Source organism: Ambystoma mexicanum, chromosome 8 (genome assembly GCF_040938575.1).
Source record: "Ambystoma mexicanum isolate Mex_15411 chromosome 8, UKY_AmexF1_1, whole genome shotgun sequence".
NCBI lineage: Eukaryota > Metazoa > Chordata > Amphibia > Caudata > Ambystomatidae > Ambystoma > Ambystoma mexicanum.
This window is the reverse complement of record NC_090929.1, coordinates 1,268,639,666-1,268,654,950: the sequence shown is the minus strand read 5'-3', so window position 1 is coordinate 1,268,654,950 and position 15,285 is coordinate 1,268,639,666. Positions and strand designations below refer to the sequence as shown.

The 15,285-nt window shown below is 47.7% G+C and overlaps 1 protein-coding gene across 1 annotated transcript in view; it reads right to left on the bottom strand.

Moving 5' to 3' along the window:
- CC2D2B (coiled-coil and C2 domain containing 2B) overlaps positions 1-15,285 on the bottom strand; it is a 2,924,037-nt gene that overhangs the window by 217,945 nt on the left and 2,690,807 nt on the right. Inside the window, exon 19 of the mRNA XM_069611382.1 lies at positions 11,872-11,930. Coding sequence (XP_069467483.1) covers positions 11,872-11,930 — 59 coding nt within the window. The remainder of the gene's footprint in view (positions 1-11,871; positions 11,931-15,285) is intronic.

The following is a 15,285-nucleotide window of genomic DNA, read 5'->3' as shown; positions in this document are numbered from 1 at the left end:
ACGGCACCTATTCCTACATTTGAAGCATCTGTCTGCACAATGAAAGTTTTGGTGGTAATCAGGAGCTCTGAGTACTGGGGCTTGGCAAAGAGCCTTTTTCAGGTTTTCAAAAGCCTGATTGCACTCCTCGTTCCATCTAACCCTTTTAGGAAATTTGGTTGAGGAGATGACATTCAGAGGAGAGGCTATGGTCCCATAGTTCTCAATGAAATTCCTGTAATACCCAGTGAGGCCTAAGAAGGCTCTCACTTGGGTCTGAGTAGTAGGTGTTGTCCAATTTTGCACAGCTTCAATCTTACTGAGCAAAGGCCTTATTTCTCCACCTCCTACCTCATGTCCAAGATAGACTACCGTGCTCTGTCCAATTTGGCATTCACTCGCCTTTATGGTCAGATTGGCTCGTCCAAGAGCCTGCAAAACATCTCTTAGGTGGGTTACATGTTCTTCCCAGGAATTGCTGAACACTGCTATGTCATCCAAGTATGCCATGCAGAAGTCCTCCATCCCATTCAGAACCTGGTTTACCATCTGTTGAAATGTAGCAGGTGCATTTTTCAATCCGAAAGACATTACCTTAAACTGGTATAAGCCAACGGGGGTAGAAAATGAAGTTTTCTCCTTGGCATGGTCTGTCAATGCTATTTGCCAATAGCCTGACGTCAAGTCAAATGTGCTGAGGAACTTGGCTGAACCAAGTTTATCCACCAACTCATCTGTTCTTGGCAAAGGGTGGGCATCAGTCTTGGTGACTGCATTAAGAGCTCTATAATCCATGCAGAATCTAAGTTCTTTAGATCCTGCCTTTGGTACTAACACAACTGGGCTAGACCATGGACTAGTAGAGGGCTCTATTACCCCGAGATCAAGCATCTTGCTGACCTCACCTTTGATGTGGGTTCGTACGTTTTCTGACATGCTGTATCCTCTGCTTTTGACTGGCAGACAGTCACCAGTGAGGATGTCATGCTGGCCCCAAGGGGTCAAGCCTGGTGAAAGCGAGAACAGAGGGGCAAACTGATTCAACATAGATTTGCACTCTTCTTGTTGCTCGGTTGTCAGATTTGAAGAGAGATTCACTCCTTCAATTTTTTCATCTAAAGGTAAGCCTCTGAGGAGATCAGGAAGAGCTTCACTCTCTTCTTCTTCCTCTGATGATGCTAGAAGCAATGCTCCTACATCAGGTCTCGAGACATACGCTTTGAGTCGGTTGGTGTGGAAGACTGTCGGAGACTCCTTGGGATTGCCCAAGTCCACCAGATAGTTGACCTCTCCATGTTTACCCACAACTCTGAAGGGTCCCATCCATTTGTCTTGCAAGGCCCTCTGCCTTGTTGGGATCATAACGAGAACTAGCTGGTCTTTAGTGAACTCAACCATGTTAGCCTTTTGATCATGCCAGTGCTTGACCAAAGCTTGTCCAGCTTTCAAGTTATCGCTTGCTTCCGTCATCATGTGTGACATTCTCCTCCGGAGACCTATCATGTAGTCAGTCACTCTGTCTGGCTTGGGGGAAGGAGCACTCTCCAACCCTTCCTTAATCAGGGCCAATGGACCTCTGACGGGATGACCATAGAGAAGCTCAAAGGGAGAATAACCTACTCCCTCCTGAGGGACTTCACTTTAAGCAAAGAGAAGGCATGGCAGTAGAAGGTCCCACTTTCGTTTAAGGGGTTCTTCTAAAGCACCTATCATGCTCTTCATGGTTCGGTTGAACCTTTCTACCAATCCATTGGTTTGTGGGTGGTAAGCTGTTGAGAACTTGTAAGTAACTCCACAGGTTTTCCACATGGCTTTCATGTAGTGGGACATAAAGTTTGACCCCCTGTCAGAGATTACTTCCTTAGGAAACCTGACCCTGGTATAAATACCAAGGAGGGCCTTAGCCACAGCCGGAGCTGTAACAGTCCTCATAGGAATTGCCTCAGGATACCTAGTATCATGGTCTACTACAACAAGTATAAACCTGTTGCCTGAGGAAGTTGGAGGATCAAGGGGACCAACAATGTCACTCGCTACTCTCTCAAATGGGACTCCCACAACTGGGAGAGGCACTAAAGGTGCCACATTCTTGGAGCCCACCTTACCAGAGGTCTGGCAGGTGTGGCAGCTCCTGCAGTGTTTTTCTACTTCGGCCCCCATCTTCGGCCAATAAAAGTAGAGCGAGAGCCTTTCCTTAGTCTTCTTGAAACTCAAGTGACCAGCCAAAGGAATCTCGTGGGCTAACTGCAAGAACTGTGGTCTGTTCTCTTGGGGTACTACAAGTTGTTTGTAGTCTCCAGGTGCAGACTCGGTCGGTTCACTGTAGAATAGGCCATCTTCCCAGTGCAACCTGTATTTCCCAGGCTCTTGCCCTTCAGCCTGAGCTTCTGCCTGGTGGCGAAGACCTTCCAGAGTTGGACATTCTCTCTGTCCCTTACTGAAGTCTACCCTGCTGAGTCCACCTTCTGCCAGTAAAGACTGCAGCTCAGGATGGTCAACAGGATCCAGATCTCCAATGAGTTCCTGGCCTTCCATTAGCTCTTCTTCAGAGTCTAATTCTACCACACAGGGTTGTACCTCCCTCTCAGCCTCAGCTGGAGGGGGAGTTACGGGTGTAACATTGGACAACCGTGGGGAAGTCCTTGTTGGCTGCACTGAAATGCTGGCTGCTGGTTTCGGTATAGAAGTCTTAGGTTTCCCTTTCGCTTCTGATTTCTTTGAGACAGCAGCTGACAATTCCAGTGGAGCAGGAGTGATATCTTTCTTCATCATCTCCTGGAGAGTACCTCTCATGGTTCTCTCCCTTGCAGGTCTGGTTAGCTCCTGTAACCGTTTATTAGGAGGTCTGGGGGTGTGCGACACAACTCAGAGAGTTTTCAAATCATTACCCAACAGAACACGTCCTGGTACCTCACTCTGTATGCTGACAGGTATCTTCACAGTCATGTCATTACACTGTATGAGAACTGGTAATTGGGGAAACATCTGCACAGGCCCTCCAGCTAACTTGGTGAGGCGTTTGGGTGCCTTAGCAACATCCTCAGCCTGAAAAAAAGATTTATCCACCACAGTTATTCTGGCCCCAGTGTCCCCAATGGCAGGAGTCTCCTGACCATTCACCTGGACACTGTCCTTATAATACTCTTTAGTATTATCGGGGATGGAGTTATAGACATCTAAATGCTGTTGTTCCCACAAACCCAGAGACACTAAAGAAACGCTGGCTGAGACTCCAATGGGTTCATCAGCCAGCAGTTTTCACTTGCCATTTGGACTTCCTCCTCTGGAGCAAAGGCTAAGGAGACAAGCTGGACCCCTGAAGGTTTACCCTTACATCTGGGATCTCCTTTCAAATGGTCAGTCGAGCCGCAAACAAAGCATTTTCCGAAAGCTTTCTGGAATGGTGGCTTGTACTGCCTCCTTCTGTTTTGGCACCAGAAGGTACACTATTCTGCTGCGGTTTTCCTTGTGGCTTACCCTTCTGGTTTTGTTTGGGGCCCTCTTTGGAATTTGGGTTATTAGAATTCTCTTTTGAGTTTTTTTTGGGCTGTTTTCCCTCATCCTTTTTCTGAGTTGCCCCAGAATCCTTATGAGTGGCCCTGTTGGCATCCCACAAGTCAGCAGCCTTAGCTAGCTCCCTGGAATCCAATTCCTTCGAATCAGCCAAGTGCTGTCTGAGCTCAGGAGAACAGGCATCATAAATAGACTCCAACATAAAAAGATTATTCATACCCTCATAAGTGTTCACCTTGTAACCCTTAATCCATCCCTCTAAGTTTTTCAACCCTTCACTCACCCAGGTAGCCCAAGGGGTACCATCATGCTTTTTGAGGGTTCAAAATCTCTTAAGATACTGGGAAGGGGTCTTCCCGAACCTAGCTATCAAAGCTAATTTCACACTCTCGTAATCCTTCTTATCCACCCCCCCAACTCCATTACCACATCAGTCGCAGCAGGGGGAAGCCTAGAGAACAACCAGGGAAGTAACTCATTCCCTGTGATGTCCTGGAGCCCATGATTATATTCAAACAGTTTTAACTAATCCAACACATCCAATCTCGGTTCATACATACCCACTGATTCCTTAGGCATCCGGGGTCTTTTGGGACTGGAACTTCTAGAGGAACCAGAGGAGAGAGAAACATTTTCCACAGACAACATTTTCATCTCTAACTCATGATTAAGTTCTATTTCTCTGAGCCTTAACTCAGCTTGCTTCTGCTCAGCCTGGGCATTCATTCGTCTGAACTCTAGCTCTTGGTTTCTTTCAGATTGAGCTAAAAACCCTTTGTATTCTAACTCGAGCTTCATTTTTTCAAGTTCAAAATAAGCAGGGTTACATGTGGGACCTGGTATGGGCCCCGTAGGTACAGTAGGTAAGGCAGACTGAGACTCAGAGTGGCTAACTTCATTAGGTTAACTTTACTCTTCTGATTCATTATCACGACTTTGATTCAGATCAATACCATCACTGTTTTCTACATTCGCTGGAGAAGTTGGTTCCTCTGAACCAGTACCCAGACTTTGGTTTTCCAGCAATCTCGCTATCAGTTCTACTTTCTTGCCGCTTACAGAAAGATTTTCTTGTCTACAGAGAGCTCTCAAACTCTCAGTATCTTCGCCTGACAAGGACTCTTGACTGTAAACCTCCATAGTAGACATGTTTTGGAAAGTTGCTTTTTAGTGCTAAGCTTTGTGGTTAGTTATCCTAAAGTGTTGAAAAGCACTCTAAACTGTATACTCGTTACAAATCCCACCGCTGTACACCAGTGTTAAGCGGAAACCTGTGCAGTTCCCTCTGGGACCACTGCAAAAGATTTAGGCCTACAGGTGTTTGGCAGTAAACCCACTTGGTAGCAGTCTGTACCACACAGATTCACTTGGTATCTGTGGCTGAGCAGTCAGACTTCCCTCAAGAAGAGTTAGGCAGTATGTGGAGTATACAAAATAGGGCAATTTACACAGTAGAACAAGCAGACACGGAACAGAGCTTGGGTGTAAAGATATATAGTTATTTATTTATAAAAACACATCTATGAAAAACACACTGGCACTAATACGGCAAACAACTTCAATTACCATTACTATAAGTATCTCACTCCTCTAGCAATATGTCGACAAGTCTAGGTTCATCTGCACCACTTATTTGCAGACAGAGGTGAATGCTTTAACCTAGATGGCACTCTAGTATTCGTTAGAACGGGAGAGAAAAGGCAGGGTATGAAACCAACTCGGTACCAACACTTTTACGAAACAATGCAAGGCAAGTAAGGCAGGATCTACCGTAGATCACAAAGTTCAGAGGCCAGGCCCACTAGGGGAGAAGCAAGGCGTTATGTCCCAAAAGTATCACAGTGGAAATGCAATTCGAGTCTTTGTTGCAAATTTTCACAGAAAGATTGGACCAGTTCAGAACAGAAAGTTAAGAAGGTTTGGAGGCGACCCAATGGAGAGGCAAGGATTAAGACACCTCACGCTAACCGTCACAAGGGAAGCCAGGCGGACACGGTACCTTGTATGTGGAGAGACAGCTCCGGCGGGGGCAGTTGTTCCTGGTGGTGGATGCAAGTCGGGGCTTTGCCAAGAGATGAGATGCTCTCGTCGTCGAAGGAAAGTTGAAGATCGTTGCACCAGGGAAGAGACCAGCCGCTGAGTGCTCCGTCACAAGGCACCACCTTTTGGTCGCGGTACGGGCTAGTGGCTATTCGGTTGCCGGGGTGCTCAGCACGGACAATTCGACCACTACGCCCTAGAAGCGAAGAAAAAGCAAAGGGACTGGTTGTTCCCACAAGTCAGGGGAAGAAGACTCTCCAGCCGGGAGATCTCCTCTGTCGTCGGGAATTGGTGAGATGGTTCAGCAGGGCTCCACCAGAGGTGTCGTCGTTGCAGGTTGGCTCAGCTTTACCCTCGTCGGATTCTTAGGTCCTGTGGCGACTTCTGAAGATCCAGTCCCAAAAGCCCTGCTTTTATGCAGCAAACCCCCATTCATTCAGCCTAGCTGTCAATCAAAACACGCTAAGTGGTGAGCGGGGTGGCTCACCACTTGGGCCAATCACACCAGAGTGTCACTTGAGTTGGCAAGGCAACTCGGTCCAGGGTGCCTAAACCCCTCCCACACCCCCTGTGGTACCCAGACAGAATGGCACCACTTTGGAGGGCTTCTGTGTAGAAGCCCGCCAAAAGTGGAACAAAGGGCTAAACCTTTGGTTCGGAGTTACAGAGACGAGCACAGACACCATTTTACAAACCGAGTTCTGGCAAAAAATACCAACCGGTAGATTTATTTAAGACAAATAAACCAGTGGTATGTTAGAGACTAACAGGAAAAAGTATTAGCCTCCAACAATGCGAAGAATCCCATAGAATTATATTCGGGGTCGAATATAATAAGTAGTTTCCACTGCCACCAGCCAAAACTCGACGAGGGGGGTCGGGACAGTGGCCCTCGAATAACAGACCCGTGGGCAATCGAATTACCCCTACTAGTACGTCCACAATAGGATGGTTTGTACTAGTTCTGTTAGTAAATTTAGGTCTAGTAAAGCCAATGGCGACTTTACATGCCCTGGGAGACAGTAGTCAGTCCCAGGGTATGGAGTCTATGGTGGGGATCCTCTAGGACGCCCCAGTGTTACGGCACGGAGGGTTCGGTGTAACACACATAGTAAAACATATGAGACTCTATGGAGTAAAAGACCCCATAGCCCATAGAACACATTGACATTCAAAGGAATTAAACCACATTCATGTCCAAGAGTGGTAGAAAAGAGTCTCACTCTTGGCAGGATAGAAAAAAAACAAACTCCAGAAATCCAGCAAAGCTGCTGGGGGACTCACTAGGTTAGGAAATTCAGCCTAAAAAGAGAATTCTCCCTAACACCCGCCCACCCTACCTCCACTCCCTCTGCCAACACCCGCCCACCCTACCTCCACTCCCTTTGCCGCCTCCCACCAACCCTACATTCACTTACTCCACCCCCACCCACCCTACCTCCACTCCCTCCGCCCTCACCCGCCCACCCTACCTCCACTCCCTCCGCCCCCACCCGCCCACCCTACCTCCACTCCCTCCGCCCCCACCCGTCCACCCTACCTCCACTCCCTCCGCCCCCACCCGCCCACCCTACCTCCACTCCCTCCGCCCCCACCCGCCCACCCTACCTCCACTCCCTCCGCCCCCACCCGCCCACCCTACCTCCACTCCCTCCGCCCCCACCCGCCCACCCTACCTCCACTCCCTCCGCCCCCACCCGCCCACCCTACCTCCACTCCCTCCGCCCCCACCCGCCCACCCTACCTCCACTCCCTCCGCCCCCACCCGCCCACCCTACCTCCACTCCCTCCGCCCCCACAGGCCCACCCTACCTCCAATCCCTCCGCCCCACATGCCCACCCTACCTCCACTTCCTCTGCCCTACGCACCCACCCTACATCCACTCCCTCCGCCCTCACCCACCCACCCTACATCCACTCCCTCCGCCCTCAGCCGCCCACCCTACCTCCACTCCCTCCGTCCCACCCACCCACACTACCTCGACTCTCTCAGCCACCACCCATCCTACCTCCTATCCCTCTACCCCCACCTGCCCCCCCTACCTCCACTCCATCCGCCCCCACCCGCCCCCTACCATCACTCCCTCCACCCCCACCCGCCCATCCTACCTCCACTCCCTCTGCCCCCACGCGCCCATCCTACCTCCACTCCCTCCGCCCCCACCCGCCCACCCTACATCCACTCCCTCCGCCCTCACCCGCCCACCCTAGCTCCACTCCCTCTGTCCCCACCTGCCCACCGTACCACCACTCCCTCTGCCCCCACGTGCCCAGCCTACCTCCACTCCCTCACCTCCACCCACCCAGCCTACCTCCACTCCCTCTGCCCCCACCCTCCCACCCTACCTCCACTCTCTCCGCCCCCACCCTCCCACCCTACCTCCACTCTCTCCGCCATCACCCGCCCACTCTACCTCCTCTCCCTCTGCCCCCACCCGCCCCCCCTACCTCCACTCCATCCGCCCCCACCCGCCCCCATACTGTCACTCCCTCCACCCCCACCCGCCCATCCTACCTCCACTCCCTCCACCCCCACGCGCCCATCCTACCTCCACTCCCTCCGCCCCCACGCGCCCACCCTCCATCCACTCCCTCCGCCCTCACCCACCCACCCTACATCCACTCCCTCTGCCCCCACCTGCCCACCGTACCACCACTCCCTCTGTCCCCACGTGCCCACCGTACTTCCACTCTCTCTGCCCCCACCCTCCCAGCCTACCTCCACTCTCTCTGCCCCCACCCTCCCACCCTACCTCCACTCCCTCTGCCCCCACCCTCCCACCCTACCTCCACTCCCTCTGCCCCCACCCTCCCGCCCTACTTCCACTCCCTCTGCCCCCACCCTCCCGCCCTACCTCCACTCCCTCTGCCCCCACCCTCCCGCCCTACCTCCACTCCCTCTGCCCCCACCCTCCCGCCCTACCTCCACTCCCTCTGCCCCCACCCGCCCACCCTACCTACACTCTCTCTGCCCCCACCCGCCCACCCTACCTACACTCTCTCTGCCCCCACCGACCCCCCGTACCGCCACTCCCTCTGCCCCCACCGACCCCCCCTACCGCCACTCCCTCCGCCCCCACCTGCCCACCCTACCTCCACTTCCTCCACCCTATGCATCCACCCCACCTCCACTCCCTCCACCCCCAAGCACCCACCCTATCCCCACTCGCTTTACCCCTACCCACCCGCCCTAACTCCACTCTTTCTACCCCACCCACCCTACCTCCACTCTCTCTCTACCCCTACCCTCCCTTCCTCGACTCTCTCTATCCCCACCCTCCCCCTCCCTCAATAATTTCCTCCTTTAGGCTATTCTCCTTCCTTCTCATTCTTGTGCACTTGCACACCGCGCCCCTTATCACATGCGCCTTTGAAACTTTGCACTCTCCTCCCTGCACCATGGTGCCTATAACTGCAAAATGCAAAGACCAGCAGTAAACACCACAACTACTGGCTTTGTCAATGCTTGTTTATGAGTGCAATCAATAACTCACATTACTATATTACATACTAGCTTATATACCCGGCGTCGCCAGGGATTTCATTTTCTTAAAGGTACTATTTGTTAGAAATACCTTAAGGTAACTTTACGCTTTTCAGAAAAAGGCTCTATAAGAAAGGTGAAAATAATAATTCACTACATTTTTTCAATTGTTTTATATTTTAAAAATGTTTTCTTAAAGTGACTACACAACACAATGGTTTGTTCTTCTTAAAAACTCATTCTGAAACTTATAACTGTACATGAGAACAACATGGAGATTCCTGAGCAGCATTGTTTGTGACATGATGCCGACGGTGCGAACAACTATGGACCTACAGTTTAATATTACTAAAGTACAAACAACATTTTTGTTTTTTCCAGTTGGAGGAAAGATATACAACTGATTCAGGAAACCCATTTTAGAACACGCAACGTACAACTGCTCGTGGGAGAAACATGGAGATTCCAACTTGACACTAGTGCACTTGATTGAATGGCCCTGTGCCTTTTTGATCCTGATACTGAATGCCAGCCTGACTAGGAGCTGTAGGCTCTTGTAACTGAACGGAATGTCTGTCGGAAGGAGTGGAATGTGGGTGAAGAATACACCTTCTCCTTTTCCATTCCCAGTCAACACTGTTGCTACAATTACATTGGGCAGCAATTTTACACAGCCTAGGTGGTTGAGATTGTGAGGCAGCATGATGGGTCACCCAACTTTCAGTCGAAGGTGATGTGGTGGCATTCCTGGGGGGTCGAGTTAGTTGAGGAATTCTGTTGGCTAATTTACAGCTTCGTCGGCATCCACCACCATATCGATTGTGTTGTACTCTGTAACTGCGGCCGGAAACATAGCCTGAATCTGATTATTAATTTAATTGACAATCATTTTTATCAGCAAAGATGGCTCGTTCACACAGCCACTCATGAAATAACACTTCAACACTGTTCGTAAGAGAGTAACAGAAATGTCTGTCGCACCGCTTTATATAGCAACAATTTGGAAACTTCTGGAATGCTATCTGCCTTCACCTTCGCCTCTCAGGTTAATTCGCCTCCAACACGCCTCGCCTTCGCCTTCCCTATGCCTTCACCTTTCATGTTCCATACACCTTCGACTCCCATACGCCAAGGCTTCACCAAGCCACAAACTCACAAACTATTTTTTACATATAGATATACGCTTGAACGCATGATTGTTGCTATGTATGATTAAATGTAGCAGAGAGGGCAAGAAATTCATCTCCTTCCCTTGCTGAGCTTACAATACAAATAATTAAGGGTCTGCAGGATGTAACCCTGTATACAGAGCTATGCTTTGTCTACAGCTGACACACCCCAAGAGAGGCAAACACAATCAGCCTTGTTGTGTTTTCGCCAGAGCAGTACCTGTCTGGTGGTGATTCCATTAACGGATGTTTTCTATGGAAACATTGTCATCATGGAATTTTTTCCATGTATATCATATTGATCCCGGTTAGTCATGGGCTATGTGAAATCTGCATATTCCGATAAATACTAGGGTAATTGCATTTTGTTTGCCAGTAACAGAATTACTGTCAGTTTTACAGCACAACAGACTTTTGAGGGTAAGAGGAGGATGAACCGTTATTCGCAAAAATGCAAAGATATCGTGGTTCGGAATTACTGCACATGGTAAATACTCCAAAATCCCCAGGGAGTCCTATGACTCAAAATATGGGGACTGGCATGACTGCTACCCCACTGGTAATCTGTGGTGAATCTGCAGGACTGAGTGGCAGTAATGGTAAAAGAGATAAGCTGCTATTTTTCCAGAAATACTGCCAAACTTATAACGAGGTGTGCTTCACAGGTGTACTGTCAATTGTTACGAGCTGCAGATTTCATTACCCTCTCTGTTGGCGCTTGACTCTCTTTTCATTTGTATCTGTATGTATTCTAGTGAGCAGATACAGCTTCTATCAGAAACACTGTACAATAGAAAAAATACAAAAAGCACAGTACTCCCATTTTTGAGTGCTGTACCGTTGTGGGGTTACATGTTGTTATGGATGAGGGAGGAGACACGGTTAAATCTTTACACTGCAGGCCTATAGATAGATTGTTAACATACTTTAGAGTTCAGTGCAATATTTACAGAGATATACCAGCCGACGTAGGGTTGATAAAGGGCTAGTTGTGATGTCACAAGACAGTTGTGTCCCTTCTAAGTAACGTTTTTTTAAGAGCCAATGCAAGTTAGTGGACTGTGGCAATGTGTTTGCTTTCTGGAGGTAGGGTGTTCCAGTGGAGGCGAACCGGGTGTGAACATGGTAGAACCGGGAAGCAAGGCACATTTTAAAGAGGGGCAGCAAGAGTCTCCCACACCGAGGCTAAATTCATAATCCCAGCACGTTAGGTAGGAGCTCTACTTTCTGGATCTGCACACAGAGAATACACAGGATGGTAAGAGGAGATCTAGGCAATGTAAAGAAAGTTGTTTGCATTACTTAATTGATGTGTTGGGTTTGGGTAGGAGGGGATGGATGAAGCAAAAGGCTATCTGCTGCAACAGAGTGGACCTACATGGATGGGTATATGAGTGATGGAGACTGTCACAATTCTAGGTATGCACTGGAACATGAAATAAGTGAACGGATTACTCTAGGGGCTATTTATATTTCTTTCTGCATATCACCAATATCTCTGGCATGAGGATAACCCTGGCATGATATCAGTCTTTATATCCTGATATCGGTCCCACTAAATACTACAAATAATTGAAGAACATTTATTATTTGTGTTAATATCTGAGCAGATAATATAGTCAATCAGATTTAAAATGGTTCGTAGGAGAACGAAATGTGCGTATCCCAAAATAAATTGGTACATACCTTTTTTCTAAATCCTCCACCATGCTCTTATTTGTAGGAACATAAACAATTTCTGATTCCTGGAAACACAAATTAATAGGATTTTCAATGATCTCAATAAATAAATAAAAAATTGTAAAATGCGTTCTTATTATTTCCTTAATCTGTAAAAAATGAAATGTAAAATGGATGCAAATTCTGATTAGATAATACCTTCATATTTCATGATTGAGCAGTAGACAAGTGCTAAACTGCTTTGACTTCTCTGGTTCTAAATGTAATGTAAATCTCAAATTTAAATCCAGGGCAATAAACATTATGTTCAAGTGGGATTTATGTTAAAAAAAATCACTAACCACTACAGCCAACAATGAAAAATGCACTGAGTATTAAACATTTATTATCTACTCGTAATAACAAGCAAAGTACCAAAGATCACAGCAATTTTTATAAAATAACCCCACACTATGCTGTTTTAAGAATGGGAGGTCTGTGAAGTACAGAAGGTAGCTGCCATGTATACCTAGAGTAAGCCTCACATGTAGAATTGCTAAAGCTAAGAGAGGGGGAAGCAGGGGCGTAAGGGAGTGGTGGCACAATACATGCATCAATCTAAGTAGCAGACAACAGTGCACTATAAAGTAAAACCAAAGGCCACTGCAGGAGTTTCTACCACCTTAAAAACACAATGGGCCTCATTACGAGTTTGGAGGTAGCCATGCCGTCATTACCGGCATGGCTACCTCCAAACTCGTGTTTGGGGCCGGGTCCCGAAAAAAGGGAATTACCGGGCCATTCTGACTTTTGTGGGCCCATTAATTCCCATTTGCGGGACCCGAACCCAGTACATCCCCAATCCCATTTGAATGGGAATGGGGAGGATGCTAAAAACGGACCCGTTAATGACGGGTCTGTTGTTAGCATCCTGGTCTGCTTGCGGGTGCTGGTATGCACGTCTGGCCAGACCAGACGTGCATACCACTACCCGCGAGCAAACTCGTAATGTGGCGGCCTGGTATGAACGGTGCCGGTACGTTACGCCAGGGTCGTAATGAGGCCCATTGTTTTTGTTTCATAACAACGGCATGCAGTGTAAGCAAGATCCAACTATTTTGACAGCTGAATCTTTCTTGGAGTTTCCTCCGGACAATGCTACATTGGGGATAGTTATCCTAAATGTGTACCTAGGGTGATATCTGAATATCATTTAAACCAAGATGTGCATTTACTGGTCTTCTTCAAATCTCTATGCTCAAAAGCAGGTTAGTCTTTGCACTCTGCCGATGTAAAGGTGGAGCTATTCAGCCATGAGCTTTACTTTAGACTCATAACCAGCTATATCTTTTTCTACCACTTTGAAACATTCCTAGCCCTGCTTAACTCCTATTCTTGAGGTTCCCTCTGTCTTGCTGAGAGCTGCTGGAAGTAATCGAGCTCTGATCATGATCTTGAAACCTTTTCTTCTCTTCATGCCTCTTATGGCTCTGCTCTGCTTTCTGCTAAGCAGCAATACTATGCTGATCTCTCATCCTTGTGGACTATTCCAAATAATTAGTCATTTATTTTCTCCACCTTCAGCAGACGCTACTCTTTTTTCTCCACTTACTAATTATTTCACTAATAAGGTTGCACTTCTCCATCCTTCTATTTCTCTTAACTGCTCTCATGACTTCCCTTTCCCTTTCTTTCTACCTTCTTTTCTTTCTATGACTACTTTCTCCTCCCTTAAAGTGTCCGAGGTGGCAACTTATATTTTTCGGGCACGCCCCATAGCTGCCCCGTTAGGTTCTTTGTATTCTTCATTGATCCCTAATGTCTTCCTTTCACTTCTTTCTTACTTGACTATTCAGTGCAATATCTTTCTACGTATTTCTTCATCTTCTCAGGAATGTAAGCATGCTTCTATTCTTACTCGTCTAAAAAAGGCCTCTTTAGTTCCTTCACTATCTTCTAACTACCGGCTCATTTCTCTTGTACAATTTATTTCTAAACTTCTTGAATGTATTGTATAGTCCCCAATTTCTACTCACCTAAATTGCTTCTAACTCTTACCTGAACATCAATCTGGTTTTCTTTATTTTCATTCCACTAAGACGTCCCTATTGTATGTTACCATCTTCCTCCTCATGCTTACTATGCCAAGCATGGATCTCTGCTGGTGCTTCTCCACTTATTTATGGCTTTTGACACTCTTGATCATCCCACTCTTTCTGGTCTTTCTTTGCTGTGCTTCTGGGATCTGCTTTATGCTGATTCCCACCTTCTTTTCTCTTTTACCCCCTGCTGAGTCTCTTCACTTCCTCATCACTACCTGTGTACTCACCATCCAGTCATGGATTCCACATAACTTTCTTCACCTACTTCCAAAACTGAAGTTCCTTTTTCCCCTCTATCTTTGACCCCCTCCTGTGTCTCCTTCCGCTATCTCCTTCCCCGCCCCCGCATTGTTACCTTTTGCTACTTCTGCTTGCAGTTTGGGAGTAAGCTTTGACCCCTCTCTCTCTCTTTTATCTCTCAGATTTGTACTCGTAATTGATCCGGTAAAGTCGAAATATATAGAATTCTCAAGGCTGGATCTTTTCTCTCCTTTCACACTCAGAACGTCTTATGGCTGTGCTTATCTTCTCTCACCTCAATTACTGTACTGCACTTCTTCTTTTCCTTCCTGCTTATCAGATGGCACAATTCCTCTATCTGTCTTGTCTTTTTCCTCATGCTCTGTTCTTCCTGCCCTTACTTCTCTTCAATAGGTACCTGTCCGCTATAGGCATATATTCAGTGTGGAATTCTGATGACATCTAATAGAAAAGGACCGTAAAGCTCGAGTTGTCTATGTCACTAGTAACTGTGCTGTGGAATACCCACTGTAGTTTAAAGCTACATGACTATAATGTTATGTTGTGTACGGTCCTCTAGGTGTACCTTTTGCACCTCCTCTGCCATCCTTATTGGGCAGCACTGCAGGAAGTAGAAAGCAGAGGAATGAGGGAACTGAGAAAAATACAAAGTTCACTCTCCCCACATCCCACATCAACACAAGCATCAAAACAATATTTGGCAGCGGAGATTCCATAGCCCCCTGGTGTGATGTCACATCAGTTGATTATGAATCCCTTAATGCTCTGCCATAACTTCACAGCAGGAGGAACGGTAGGTATCCAGTTGCAATGGGAATCCCGTGGAAGCCATACTGTAATAACTTAGTTAAATGAACTAGAAGGACAAAAGAGTCTTAGGCCCTCATTACGACCCTGGCGGAGATCGTGGTGCAATATGCACCATGGAGCACGGCGGAAAGCTGCCGATACCGCCATGGGGGTTGGCGGATTTACCGCCCCATGCCGACCTTGGCGGGGCGGTAAATCCCCATTCCCCATTTTACCCTTCCCCATTCCCATTTTTGCCCCATAGGGTATAATGGGAGTGGGGAAGGCG